Below are 13,958 nucleotides of genomic sequence, written 5' to 3'. Positions count from 1 at the left end.
AACCCATGCTGTAAAAAGCCCGGAGGCATAGAAACTATTGAAATCGTCAGAAAAAAGTGGAAATGTAGAGATGTCAGGTAATTTAAATGAACTACTCTGGGCATCTCTGTCGTTTTGCCGACATGCTCGCCTCACTTATGTATTAACGGTGGGAGGAAAAGTAAAAATGATACAGTTTTGCCATTGTTAGCAGCTAAGCAACTTTGTCTTTCTTCTGAGGTTTCGTTTTGCTGACGTGCTGCCCTCGTTTGTGTTATTAGTGGCTAAGCGAGTTTTCTATTTCCTCGGAGGCGGAGCCGTTACCCCGTCTCCACCTCTTACTTCCAGGCCAGACAGACACACTCACTTCCATGCATAGACGTTTATATATAACACAGTAAGTAGCAACAGTTATACAGTAATAAAACAGTGACTTTAAAAGACCATGAAAGGACCTAGGAAATTCCAAAATACCATATGCATTATTTTAAATTTGAAAACGGTTTACTAAAGGAACAAAAAAAAGGTACACAAAGAAATTAGACAGAAAAGTAAATGTCTGGCATCCCTTCTTGGCTTCTGCTGCTTCCCAGCTCAAAGGATTAGGATTACTTCTTACTTTCAATGTTAGTTTCTAATGGGTACTCCACTTCTTATCAAACAATATCTGAACCTTGCACTCAGTTGGTCTATCCCTGACAGGAAGCTGACTTTTCTACTACTTTCTTGGGTCACTTATGATGAGGCGTCTTGTGTTTAGCACCCGTCTCTTAAGACTGACTAAATGGCATGTTGTTCTCTACCCCAAGGCCACACAATCATAAGCTACAGGGTCCAGTTGTGCCCCCTGGGCTGGACACTATGCATCTACAACATACAGTCATGTGAAAAAGAAACTACACTCTTTCAATTTTAAGTTTTTATGTATCAGAATATAAAGATTAAAAAAATATCATCTAGCCCCTAGCAGGTCTTAAAATTAAGTAGATATAATCTCAGATGAACAACAACATATGACATATTACACCATGTAATTATTTATTTAACAAAAGCAAAGCCAAAATGCAGAAACAGTACATGAAAAATTATGTACACTCTTACTCCTTCCATATGAATTAAGAGGATAAGTAGCAGCCAGATGCTGCTAATTAAAGGCACTTGGTTAACTGATCATCAGCAAGAAGTGACCACCTCAATTAAAGCAGACGTTTTGGCAGTTTGCTGCTCTGGAGCATTCAGATATGTGTTAACACAATGCCAAAGAGGAAAGACATCAGCAATGATCTTAGAAATGCAATTGTTGCTGCCCATCAGTCTGAGAAGGGTTAAAAGGCCATTTCCAAACAATTTGAAGTGCATCATTCTACAGTGAGAAAGAGTATTCATAAATGGAAAACATTCAAGACAGTTGCCAGTCTTCCCAGGAGTGGACAACCCAGCAAATTCAACCCATGGTCAGACCATGCAGTGCTCAAAGAAACTGCAAAAAAAACTCTACAGGGCTCAGTTAGCATGTTAACGTTCATGGCAGTACAATTAGAAAAGACAACAAGTATGGCTTGTTTGGAAAAGTTGACAGGAGAAAGCTTCTTCTCTCTAAAAAGAACATGGCAACACGACTTGGGTTTGCAAAGCTGCATCTGAACAAACCACAAGACTTCTGGAACAATGCCCTTTGGACAGATGAAACTAAAGTGGAGATGTTTGGCCATAATGCACAGCGCCACATCTGGCAAAAGCTAAACACAGTATATCAGCACAAACACCTCCATATGAACTCCTCTGTATACCAAAGTGTTGTAGAGTCAAATGTGAGGTCATCTGTTTGACAGCTAAAGCTCGTCCAAAACTGGGTCATGCAACAGGACAATAACCCTAAGCACACCAGCAAATCTACAACAGAATGGCTGAAAAAGAAAAGAAACAAGGTGTTGCATTAGCCCGGTCAAAATCCAGACCTCAACCTAATTAAAATGCTGTGGCAGGACCTTAAGAGAGCTGTGCATAAACGAATACCCACAAACGTCACTGAACTGAAGCAACATTGAAGAGTAGGACAAAATCCTCCACAACGATGTGAAACATTCATAAAGTCATATAGAAAATTATTTCTTCAGGTTATTGCCATTAAAGGTGGTTCTACAAGCTATTGAATCATGGGGTATACTTAGTTTTTCACATATGGTTTCTCCATTTTGCCTTCATTTTTGGTGGAATCTGTTGTGTGTTGTTTTACACCAGAGGTTAGATCTTAAATAATCTTAGAACCTGGAAAGGACTGGATATTTATTATTATGTCCTAATATGTAAAACCATAGAACTGTACTTTCTTTTTCACATGACTGTATGTGCATATAGTTTTAATGAGTTCTCTTAATTTAATTCACTAAAAAAATCTTAATGAATAACAAAGCTCTACAATTGTATGACTATGTGAAAGCATGTTTTACAAATTCTTACAATCAAACATAACATACTACTTAAAACTGCTATTCAGACAAACTACTTTCTTATGAATAGTGTCAACTGACCATTAATCCACATGAAAAAGAAAAGGCTTCTATACAGTAAACCCATTTGCATGATGATCAAAGCATTTTTTTCTAAAACGGGCTATCGCGGGAGCTTTTCTTTAATAACTATGTTACTTCTTTTAACATATCAAGGTTAGGTTTATTTGCTTTTTGACCTCATCTTATTTTTTCAATGTTCAACCTGGGCAAAGTTTATGTTAGGGACACCCTGGGCCACCTGATGCATATGAGACAGTCTTAAAATCTTATTTGTTTGTGATGATATATGTGAGAATGGCAACACAACTGCATATCCCTTTCTGAAGCCTGGATAAATAATGCAGTTTGTAGCTTATTTTTGTGATCCTCGCTTGAAGTGATGCGACGTAAGAAATATATTTTTGAGGTCACTTACACAGTAACTCTGTACAATGCGAGAGTTACACCTCATTCTAATAAAGTTTGGTTAAGTATTGTTGCCTAAACAGATTTGCTTATCTTGTGTATTTCTGACAGCTGCGGTAAATGTGGCACAATGGATAAAATTCTAGAAGGCCATTTAAAGACATTTAAAGAGTTTTGTGAAAATGCTTATGATCTAAATAATAATGTTACTTCCCTAATTGAACTGAACCTGCTTTAACAAATCACAATCTCGCATGTCTCACTAACCTTCAGCCCAAAGCAGAAATGTGCTTGCAAAGAGATGAGGTTTGCTGTGAGTGGATGCATATCTGATTGTAATACCCATGCAACTTTTCTGGTCTTGAAATATATATGTATTTGCTCTGGAAAGTAAAATGAATCAAGAATGTATAGCAAGAAAATTCAATTTTTGTCATAAAAAACTTAGGCATCCTTCAACATAATCAAAAGCATACTGGCTCTTCATACCATTGTTTTTGTTTTTCCCCTCATTGAAGTCAAACCTAATCCCGGGAATGTCTTTATTAAAACAAAACAAAAACCCAGGAGAGAATCCTTTAAAAGCATACAAACCCCACATCTCAAGACTAAATGTAGACAGGGGGAAGCAAATACCATGAGCCAAACATGAGGAATCTAAATAAAAAAAGTATGAAGTTATTCACACTGCACAGATTTCTTCTTGAGAGCACAAATCTTTCCATGTATATACATTTATTGAATTTCTTTTCCAATGTACATGTAAACTGTATACAGTATGGTGGTGTTTTTTGTAATCTAAGCATGGAAAAAAATAAGTTGTTTTGTTGTCAGTGGTGCTGTTAGTATAAACAAACAAAGAAGATTTTCCAGTTCAAAGTACTAAACAAAGTTTACACAAAAGAAACCATGGCAGAAATACAAGTAATTACTGTAAATGATCAGATTACCTTATATGTCCATTCATTCTTCCAGTTTCACTTTCAGCTACACAGTGGACAGATATGATATATTCATTGATGTTACTATTGAACATGCAATGCTTAATGCCCAATTCAAACCAAGACCTTAATTCACTAATTAAGACCTTTTGCCTTGGTATAAAGTGGCAATTTGACTTAATCCTTACTCCTATTCAAACCACCTACAACTGAACACCAGCAAAACCAAGGAGCTGGTGGTGGATTTAAGGAGGACCAGGCCCCTCATGGACCCCATGATCATCAGAGGTGACTGTGTTCAGAGGGTGCGAACCTATAAATACCTGGGAGTGCAGCTGGATGATAAATTGGACTGGACTGCCAATACTGATGCTCTGTGTAAGAAAGGACAGAGCCGACTATACTTCCTTAGAAGGCTGGCATCCTTCAGCATCTGCAATAAGATGTTGCAGATGTTCTATCAGACGGTTGTGGCGAGCGCCCTCTTCTACGCAGTGGTGTGCTGGGGAAGCAGCATAAAGAAGAGGGACGCCTCACGCCTGGACAAACAGGTGAGGAAGGCAGGCTCTATTGTAGGCACGGAGCTGGACAGTTTGACATCCGTGGCAGAGCGACGGGCACTGAGCAGGCTCCTGTCAAAAATGGAGAATCCACTGCATCCACTAAACAGTATCATCTCCAGACAGAGGGGCAGCTTCAGCGACAGACTGCTGTCAATGTCCTGCTCCACTGACAGACTGAGGAGATTGTTCCTCCCCCACACTATGCAACTCTTCAATTCCACCCAGGTGGGTAAACGTTAAAACGTTAAAATTATACAAAGTTATTGTCTGTCTGTATACCTGCATTGTTATCGGCATTGTTATCACTTTTTAATTTAATATTGTTCTTTATCAGTATGCTGCTGCTGGAGTATGTGAATTTCCCCTTGGGATTAATAAAGCATCTATTTATCTATCTAATTAATGTTACTGTAGTCCAAATTTTAAAAGGCTTGCTTGCCAGATCAACAACTTTGTAATTGCCCAGACACAACTGTATTTCATTAGTAATTCCATATAATGTACTTTCGAAACATTTAATCTCTTTTTAATCTTCAAATACAAAACTATGTTTAATTTTGCCTGTACATTGGACATTAACCATTCTGTCCAAAAAGAGCCATTTGTTGAAACTTATTTTTAAATTAATGTAAATGCCTTAAAACACTGATCAAAAACCTAAGAGTTAAAGAAAAACAGCACAGCTGTTAATTGGTTTGAACCTACAAACTCAATTGTTTTCTGTAATACTTTAATATTACTTCATGTATACGTCTTCATTTTTGTAGCAGTGAAGTGGTAATTACTTTTCTTATCATTTTTGGAAGCAAACTAAAAAGTGGCCCAATAAATAATTTTCTTTTGCAAACATCATGCAAGATCTTCCCATTGTGCATGAAGTTGTTCACCCATTATTCTATAATCTAAAATTTAATGTTGACATGTAATTACACTGTTCTTCCCAAGTGAATCAGTTTATGTCATGCAACCCATTCTATTATCATGTAATACCTGTACAATGTTAATTATCTGAAAGCTTTCACTAATTTATTTAGTATCCTTATTCCTATCTGTGTACTCATTCTCATTGTTAGAACCTCATTTTCACCATCTCAGACTATCTGTTTGCTTAAATCACACAAATTAAAAACCACTCCACATTCAGGTTTTGCTGTCTGCTGTAACCTCTAGAGATTTGGTGTTCTACTTGTTAGTGTTCTATGTACCTAGAAGCATGTACCATTAATAAATGTTATAATAGTAGCATTTTAATTTGCCATCACAATGCTGTGCTACAGCTTGAGCCCAGAAAAATGCTCAGATAACATCACCGTAATAAATACATCTTAATGCAGCCTATGAAGAACAAAAATACACTGTGTGGTTTTTGGCCATATTGTCGATTTCTCATAATTGTCACATCAATATTAATTTAAGACAGCTATTAGAAAATTGTGTTGGGTGCCTTAAAAGGATAAAATGAGCTTTACTTCACAACCAGAAAGAGTGTCAAAAGAATTAACATGTTAAAAGAGTTATTTAATGACACAGTAGACCTTTCTGAACAAAAGCAGTAGTGGGTTTCAAAGTTAAAAAATGTTCCTAAAGGTATACATGGTAATACATTTTTCTGTTTTTTTTTTTTTTTAACTGTAATCACCACAAGTCCTAATTTCCAAAAGTCCAGGTAAGGTCTAACTGCTTATCACATATTACTAACCTGTTAAAATGCAACAGTTTTATTCTATTCACCCATCTTACTCTTAATTCTTTTGGCCAGCAAAGCGATTTTCATTGCAGTATTAATGTTTACCTTTATCACTGCATGCTTAATAAATTTGACTTACAGTCTCATTCATAAGGCCACAAAAGTCAACTATATTTCCATATCTGATGGACACAGATTTAGTCTAATAGATAGATAGTGATATACAGTTAGGTCCATAAATATTTGGACAGAGACAACTTTTTTCTAATTTTGGTTCTGTACATTACCACAATGAATTTTAAATGAAACAACTCCAATGCAGTTGAAGTGCAGACCTTCAGCTTTAATTCAGTGGGGTGAACAAAACGATTGCATAAAAATGTGAGGCAACTAAAGCATTTTTTAACACAATCCCTTCATTTCAAGGGCTCAAAAGTAATTGGACAATTGACTCAAAGCCTATTTCATGGGCAGGTGTGGGCAAGTCCGTCGTTATGTCATTATCAATTAAGCAGATAAAAGGCCTGGAGTTGATTTGAGGTGTGGTGCTTGCATGTGGAAGATTCTGCTGTGAACAGACAACATGCAGTCAAAAGAGCTCTCCATGCAGGTGAAAGAAGCCATCCTTAAGCTGCGAAAACAGGAAAAACCCATCCGAGAAATTGCTACAATATTACGAGTGGCAAAATCTACAGTTTGGTACATCCTGAGAAAGAAAGCAAGCACTGGTGAACTCAGCACCGCAAAAAGACCTGGACGTCCACGGAAGACAACAGTGGTGGATGATTGCAGAATCATTTCCATGGTGAAGAGAAACCCCTTCACAACAGCCAACCAAGTGAACAACACTCTCCAGGGGGTAGGCGTATCGATATCCAAGTCTACCATAAAGAGAAGACTGCATGAAAGTAAATACAGAGGGTGCACTGCAAGGTGCAAGCCACTCATAAGCCTCAAGAATAGAAAGGCTAGATTGGACTTTGCTAAAGAACATCTAAAAAAGCCAGCACAGTTCTGGAAAAACATTCTTTGGACAGATGAAACCAAGACCAACCTCAACCAGAATGATGGCAAGAAAAAAGTATGGAGAAGCCATGGAACTGCTCATTATCCAAAGCATAGACATCATCTGTAAAACACGGTGGAGGCAGTGTGATGGCTTGGGCGTGCATGGCTGCCAGTGGCACTGGGACACTAGTGTTTATTGATGATGTGACACAGGACAGAAGCAGCCAAATGAATTCTGAGGTGTTCAGAGACATACTGTCTGCTCAAATCCAGCTAAATGCAGTCAAATTGATTTGGCGGCGTTTCATGATACAGATGGACAATGTCCCAAAACATACAGCCAAAGCAACCCAGGAGTTTATTAAAGCAAAGAAGTGGAAAATTCTTGAACGGCCAAGTCAGTCACCTGATCTCAACCCAATTGAGCGTGCATTTTACTTGTTGAAGACTAAACTTCAGACAGAAAGGCCCACAAACAAACAGCAACTGAAAGCCGCTGCAGTAAAGGCCTGGCAGAGCATTAAAAAGGAGGAAACCCAACATCTGGTGATGTCCATGAGTTCAAGACTTCAGGCTGTCATTGCCAGCAAAGGGTTTTCAACCAAGTATTAGAAATGAACATTTTACTTCCAGTTATTTAATTTGTCCAATTACTTTTGAGCCCCTGAAATGAAGGGATTGTGTTCAAAAAATGCTTTAGTTGCCTCACATTTTTATGCAATCGTTTTGTTCACCCCACTGAATTAAAGCTGAAAGTCTGCACTTCAACGGCATCTGAGTTGTTTCACTTAAAATTCATTGTGGTAATGTACAGAACCAAAATTAGAAAAAAGTTGTCTCTGTCCAAATATTTATAGACCTAACTGTATATATCACAGAAGCAATTACAGATTGGTGGAATCAAAATATATTTTTTCCTGCATATACATGGACTATGTTACATAGTGTCAACAATCACGATCAGTTAGGTGTTTTTCAAAATAAACAGGCATACAACACAAAATGCATAATAAACTGTTTAAATATATGCTGTCAGGTATTCAGTCACTCTCTAAACTTAGGCTGTAGTACTATAAGTTAATGTGATAAAAAAGGCCATAGCCTATAAAGCATCACTGGATACAAGGGTAGGAGTCGGCCATGGATGGGACTCCCATTTACACTTATTCATATGAGGTGTAAGACGAAATTAGTATACTTGGCGAAAACATACACAGACACAAACAGAGAATACAAAGCCAACCACACAGGTTAGAGGTTCTGTAAGATTCACTACTGTACCACACTGTTAAGTGGTCTAACACTTGAAAACGACCTTATTTGAAGGTTGCATTGTTTCCGTGTGCCCTGTGATAAAGCAACATACTATATAGGGTTGATCCAAGCCTTCCATCCTCCGCTGCTGTGAGGTGAGATATCCAAGACCCCTACAACCTTGAATTAAATTTTCAATTAAAAAAAAAAAGGGGTTTATAGTACTATATATAAAATTACGCCATCATTATTAAGCTTCCAAAATGATGCAGTCAACAGATTTCCAGTTTTAATTCACAAAGAAAAAAATATAACAATATTAAAAAACTTTACCATCAAGATTGTGATGCAGCAACAAATAAGTGTCAATTACATGTGGTGTATAAAGTGTGAGAGACAGAAAGCTTTAGTATTACTTAAGTTTATTATTTTAACAGGAGCTACACTTTATTTTATATTACAATGTTACATAAAAAAAAGTGATGGATTTGGTAAGTGTGGAGTTTAACTCAAAAAAGATCAATAAAGTAGTCAAAGTGAAGTCTACAGGCTGTGACAGTTACAAAGCTGAGTTATACAGACAGCTCTGAAATAACTGGAAGCCAATAGAGACTAGTCTGCCAGTGAAGTTATACTTTATGGTCTTGGAAAATGGTTTTGAAAAATCTGTAGACTAACTCTAATTCCTTCTATAAGGTATAACAAAGTCATTACATGTATATAATGAATAGATATAGAATAGATATATACAGATATAATAAAAATGACTAATGCGATTTATAATCTTCATTTTGCGAATAGTGTTACTATTCACTTTTAGGGTTTTCTCACATTTTGTAATGAATTAGACTTTTCTTACTTTCTGTAAAAAAAAGGCTGGTAGCTGAAAAGACCTTGTGAATTCAACAGGGCCAGGTATGCTTATTTAGAAGATACCCTACCAAATGAAGTGTACCTTTGTGCCAATAAAACTTGAAGCTTTCAAGTCTGGAGCACTTCTGAGTACTTAGCAAGTAATAAAAGTAGGCAAATGTTACTTTTCAGTCATTCCCACTTTATACTCTTCACTCATGATCCATCAGCAAGACAACTGGGCTCAGGAAAAGCAGCTAATCTTTTCTATCATGTTGAATACTTGGCTAATGTCCTTGCCGTAACATGAAAGTACAGGGTGGTCCAGATCTAATTATGCAATTATTGCATTGCACTGCATTAAAAGTTGCATAGTTAGATCTGCACCACCCTATATTCATAAGAAGATCATTTTCAGTACACAAACATCTAAATAAAGGTTTTCCAGTTTTTAGTCTCCTACTACAGTGCTCAATAGTTTTATTTGTGTGTGTGTGTGTGTGTGTGTGTGTTTCAAAACCCATTTAATGCTTGCAAAGTCATATTCAGCTTACATGTTAACCAAAAAAGAAACAAACTTATCAATCCATTGATATTAAGAGCAGGAACCTATCCTGGCAATATTATCCACAAGCATCCTGATCTTCACAGTACTCACATAATTTGAGATATTTTAGGGAAATGGAATGTTTTTGGACTGTGGAAGGAAAACACAAATCTGAAAACACTTTCAAAGAAGTTGTGCTGAATATGGAATTATATAAACTATATAGGCCTGAAGCCAAAAATCACTGAGACATAGAATGATTACAACAAAGAGATGTCAAAGAGATACCCCAATCAGAGGCTAAGGGTTAATTAGTTAAAACTAAATACATTTTGAGTTACAGCTCCTGCACTTCTGAGCATATTTACATGTCAACATACCATTCGATTTAAAAGCTCCGGACAACTCCTGTTTGAGTAAAGACTGGCATGCAGGGTCCAGTCTCTGCAGCTTGGTGTTATATAATAACAAATGGGAGACACGCGAGTGTCGAAACTAGTGCTGAATGCACTAAAACTAAACAGTGCCTTTGCAACAATTCATTAATAATGTAAGAATGTGTTTCTTGAAAAATTAAAATCCACTCTCATTTAACACTGGGCTAAATTCAAACAACTACAAAGCAAATAAAGAATTTAAGTTGCTCTCTGTTGAGCAGTGAATACGTTGAATAATTGCTAACACCACAATTGACAAAACTTAATACATAATTTTCATAAAGACAGACATTAATTTTCAAAAAAGCACTTTACAAAAACAAAAGATATTCTAACATGATTTTTCAGGAGCTATTTTTTAAAATGTGTCCCAGCATTAACACTTAGATCCATGCTCCCAGCTCTAAACATACAATGCCTTGTTTGCTTAAATTGAAAACTTTTTTCAATCATAAGCAAAATATGGGACACACGTTCTTAACATGCCATGAACATTGCCTTAAAGACAGGTTATTTATATACATGCAACATACTGCAAATCAGTTTTGCAGGGTTGAAGATTTTGCAACACAGCTGAAGAATATCATTTAGACTTTTTGAGAAAATATACCCAATTATTTTCTCTGTATAACTGAAGTGACAAGATATATTTTTAAAGACAGTTTATTTCTTAATGCCGGAAGAAATGCAATGAAGTTGAATCTAACACTCATTTTCACAGAACTAGTAAATAATAAGCCAGTGTACACTTTAAATGACCAATATGGAAAAACTAAATAAATTTACTGTCTCAGTTTAGAAAGAGGTCACAAAAATGTATTTTTCCCCCCCAACTACTTTCCTTCATGTTATGCAATGAGAGTTAAACTGTTGCTCAATCCACTTTATTACTTGCAGGGTGATGGGTAGCCGAGGTGTCTCTCTCAGTCAGCACTGGGCACAAGACAAGAATGGAAGAGACAATAGTTCATCACAGGACACACACATCCAACAATCATTCAGAACAAGCCAGATGAGAACTTCTATGTATAAAAACACACAAGTCTTCAGGATTCAGGAATAAACTGCAGTTATGTCAGTAAGAACATGCAAGCTACATAAATATCTCAAATGGAAATCAAACCACATTTACTAGAGCTGTGAAGCAATAGCACTAACCATGAATAAGCAAGAAAAAACTGAACATCTTTATTCATATGTGTATAATTTATATACAGAGTGTATAAAGTAGCATAGCCATATAAGCAAACTGTTTTTGCATATAAAGTATTCTTAAAACAATAATCTATATTTTTAAAAACAGATAAATCACATTTTCAAGTAAACACAACCTCATCATTAACAACAATTAGGAGTTAAATATGTAATAAAACTGTCACAAAACACCATGGTGTGGGCTTAGCATTTAAGGTGCTGCGCTGTCCACAATAATTAGTTTCTAATTCTGCCCTCAGGAAGGAAAGCTAGAGCAAAATAAAAGCCAGATCACATCCATTAATTGGCAAAGTGAGTCAGTTCTTCCTGAGGCAGGAACACCTGTCTCAACAAACTTCCCACAGAAGGCACCACATGAATTTACTCAGGGACAACTCTCCTCAATTCACTGTCAAAACATATGGAAGCACACAATATAATGCCTGCTTGAGTCTACATTTTGGAAAGAAAGAAAAAGTCACAAGAGAGTTTGTAAATTACAATTTCCTAATCCATATATCTGTTGAGCAGGTCTATATGAAAAGTAAAATAGTTTACAATTTACTTATTATATAATAGGTTTCATTCTCTCATTTTTCAGCAAGCAAAACTGATTTTAACACCACAAACCAAAGAACAAAAAATGTTTCTTTTAAAGTAGTTATTTTGATGAGTAAAAATATAAAAACACGCTTGGTAAAACTTTGGTTATTTAGACAATTACAGTCACTTTAGACTTGTGTGGACTCAGACAAATTTAAGTTTTTCTTGAAAGATCACTTCCATGATTAAAACTGCCACAGTCATCAAGTTACAAGAAAACTAATGGAACAGGCAGTTACAGTACACTGCAGGAAGATTTCTTCTGTGGCTAACAAGAAGTGACATCTCCTGCTGAACATAACTGGAAATGGCTTTTTTTTCCCCTTCATTCATTTAAAAGGACAGAACACCACTTTTCAGACAAATCTGACACATACAGTACACTATACTGAAAAAATAAAATAAAGTAGTAGTACAGCAAAAGAAACTGCAAGTAAATTTAAATCACTGTGCATAAGTAGAGTTCCTTTCATCTTCCTGGTATGCCATAAAACAATAAAGGCAACAAACTTATAAAAAGAAGCACAGAAATGGTGTTTAATGTTGTCAGTTTCAATTTAACAGTTTACAAGCATTTAGTAACCTAAAACACCTTACCTTTTGGGAATTGTGTGACATAAGAGGAACTGAACATTCAAGAGAATTTTTCTCAGTCTTCCGACAGCAGTGAAAATTAACACCTCGCATTGTGTCGTGGCTCAAGCTGCTGCAGCACGGAGCCCAAGCATGCACATTCATTAAGAAACTCCACCTTCCTTTGAAAAAGTCCTTGATCCCTTTTGCTAGAAGAGAGGGTGGGAGCACGAGTGAGGGGCTCTCTCCCTTTGAGACCGTGGGCATGTGTTTTCTTTTACCTTATGCTCATCCTCCAGTATGATGTTAGGATACCCACCCCAAATCCCCCAACCCCTCCCCATTTCGATCCTCCTAATCCTGCCTTTCTAGGGATTGGCCAGCTCCCTAACCCTAGAGGCTCCACAAGCCAATTCAAATGTCAGCATTTGTTTCCAACACATTACTGAACATCAATACAGCAAAAAGCTATAGAGATAACCCCAGTTATTCAGCAAATAAATAGCTACTAGTTCACTATCACCATCAACCTTAATCTACTTCTGATCTAAATACAAAGTTTGCCTGTTTGTCACTTTAATAAAAGCCAAACAAAAGGGACTTTAAAGTAAACTAGGCAGATTTTGCAATTTTAAACAAAGTATATGAGAGGTAAAAAAAAAACAAAAAAAAAATTATATATATATATATATATATATATATATATATATATATATATATATATTTTATTATATATAAATACTGTATATATATATATATATATATATATTATATATATACTGTATATATTATATATATACTGTTGAAAACATAGTAATTATTAGGCGATTATCCCATATCTTTCTGGGCAAATATTTACAAAGCCACTGGTGGCTTCGTGAAGGCTTAATAAGAAATCCAATTGCCTTGCAGCAAATAAAACTCACAAAAGGGAATTTAACAAAATAAGCATTTAAGCATAAAAGGCCAAAACATTTTATTCAAATTGTATTATCCACTTTCTTAGAAACATCTCAATAAAAAACACGTCTGCCCAATGAAGAAAGTATCACTTAAAAGTTCAATATGAGTAAAGAACAATTACTAATAATGTTTTGAGTTTTAACATGGCCAGGAGTATGCTAACCTTGAAATTCAATACAAACACAAGTTTCTTTCTTCCACTTAACTCTGTGATGCAGGCTAGACGCTCAGCTCATTTTTGTTTGGTTTTTTTTGATGTGCATTTTGTTTATGAGATGAGTTGAATTCCTGCTTCAGCATTTGATCAGTCTGAGTGATCTTATAGGTAATACCCTAAACACCATAAAGAAATGAATGTTAACAGGAAACAATTGATTAAGTGGGTTTAAAAAAAAGAATGAATTGGTGAAAAAAGGATAATTTAATGTGGGCACATTCA

At 36.0% G+C, this 13,958-nt stretch overlaps 1 protein-coding gene across 2 annotated transcripts in view; it reads right to left on the bottom strand.

The window, feature by feature from the left end:
• LOC114653573 (tensin-3-like) overlaps positions 1 to 12,687 on the bottom strand; it is a 358,125-nt gene extending 345,438 nt beyond the window's left edge. The window contains exon 1 of one of the 2 annotated variants that reach the window (XM_028803965.2): positions 12,581 to 12,687. In XM_028803965.2, coding sequence (XP_028659798.2) covers positions 12,581 to 12,670 — 90 coding nt within the window. In that variant the 5' untranslated portion in view covers positions 12,671 to 12,687. The remainder of the gene's footprint in view (positions 1 to 12,580) is intronic. The other variant, XM_051929076.1, reaches the window with a different exon arrangement.
• Positions 12,688 to 13,958: the final 1,271 nt, after the last annotated feature.

Source organism: Erpetoichthys calabaricus, chromosome 6, assembly GCF_900747795.2.
Source record: "Erpetoichthys calabaricus chromosome 6, fErpCal1.3, whole genome shotgun sequence".
NCBI lineage: Eukaryota > Metazoa > Chordata > Cladistia > Polypteriformes > Polypteridae > Erpetoichthys > Erpetoichthys calabaricus.
The sequence above is the reverse complement of the archived record's forward strand: the minus strand, read 5'-3'. Positions and strand labels throughout refer to the sequence as shown.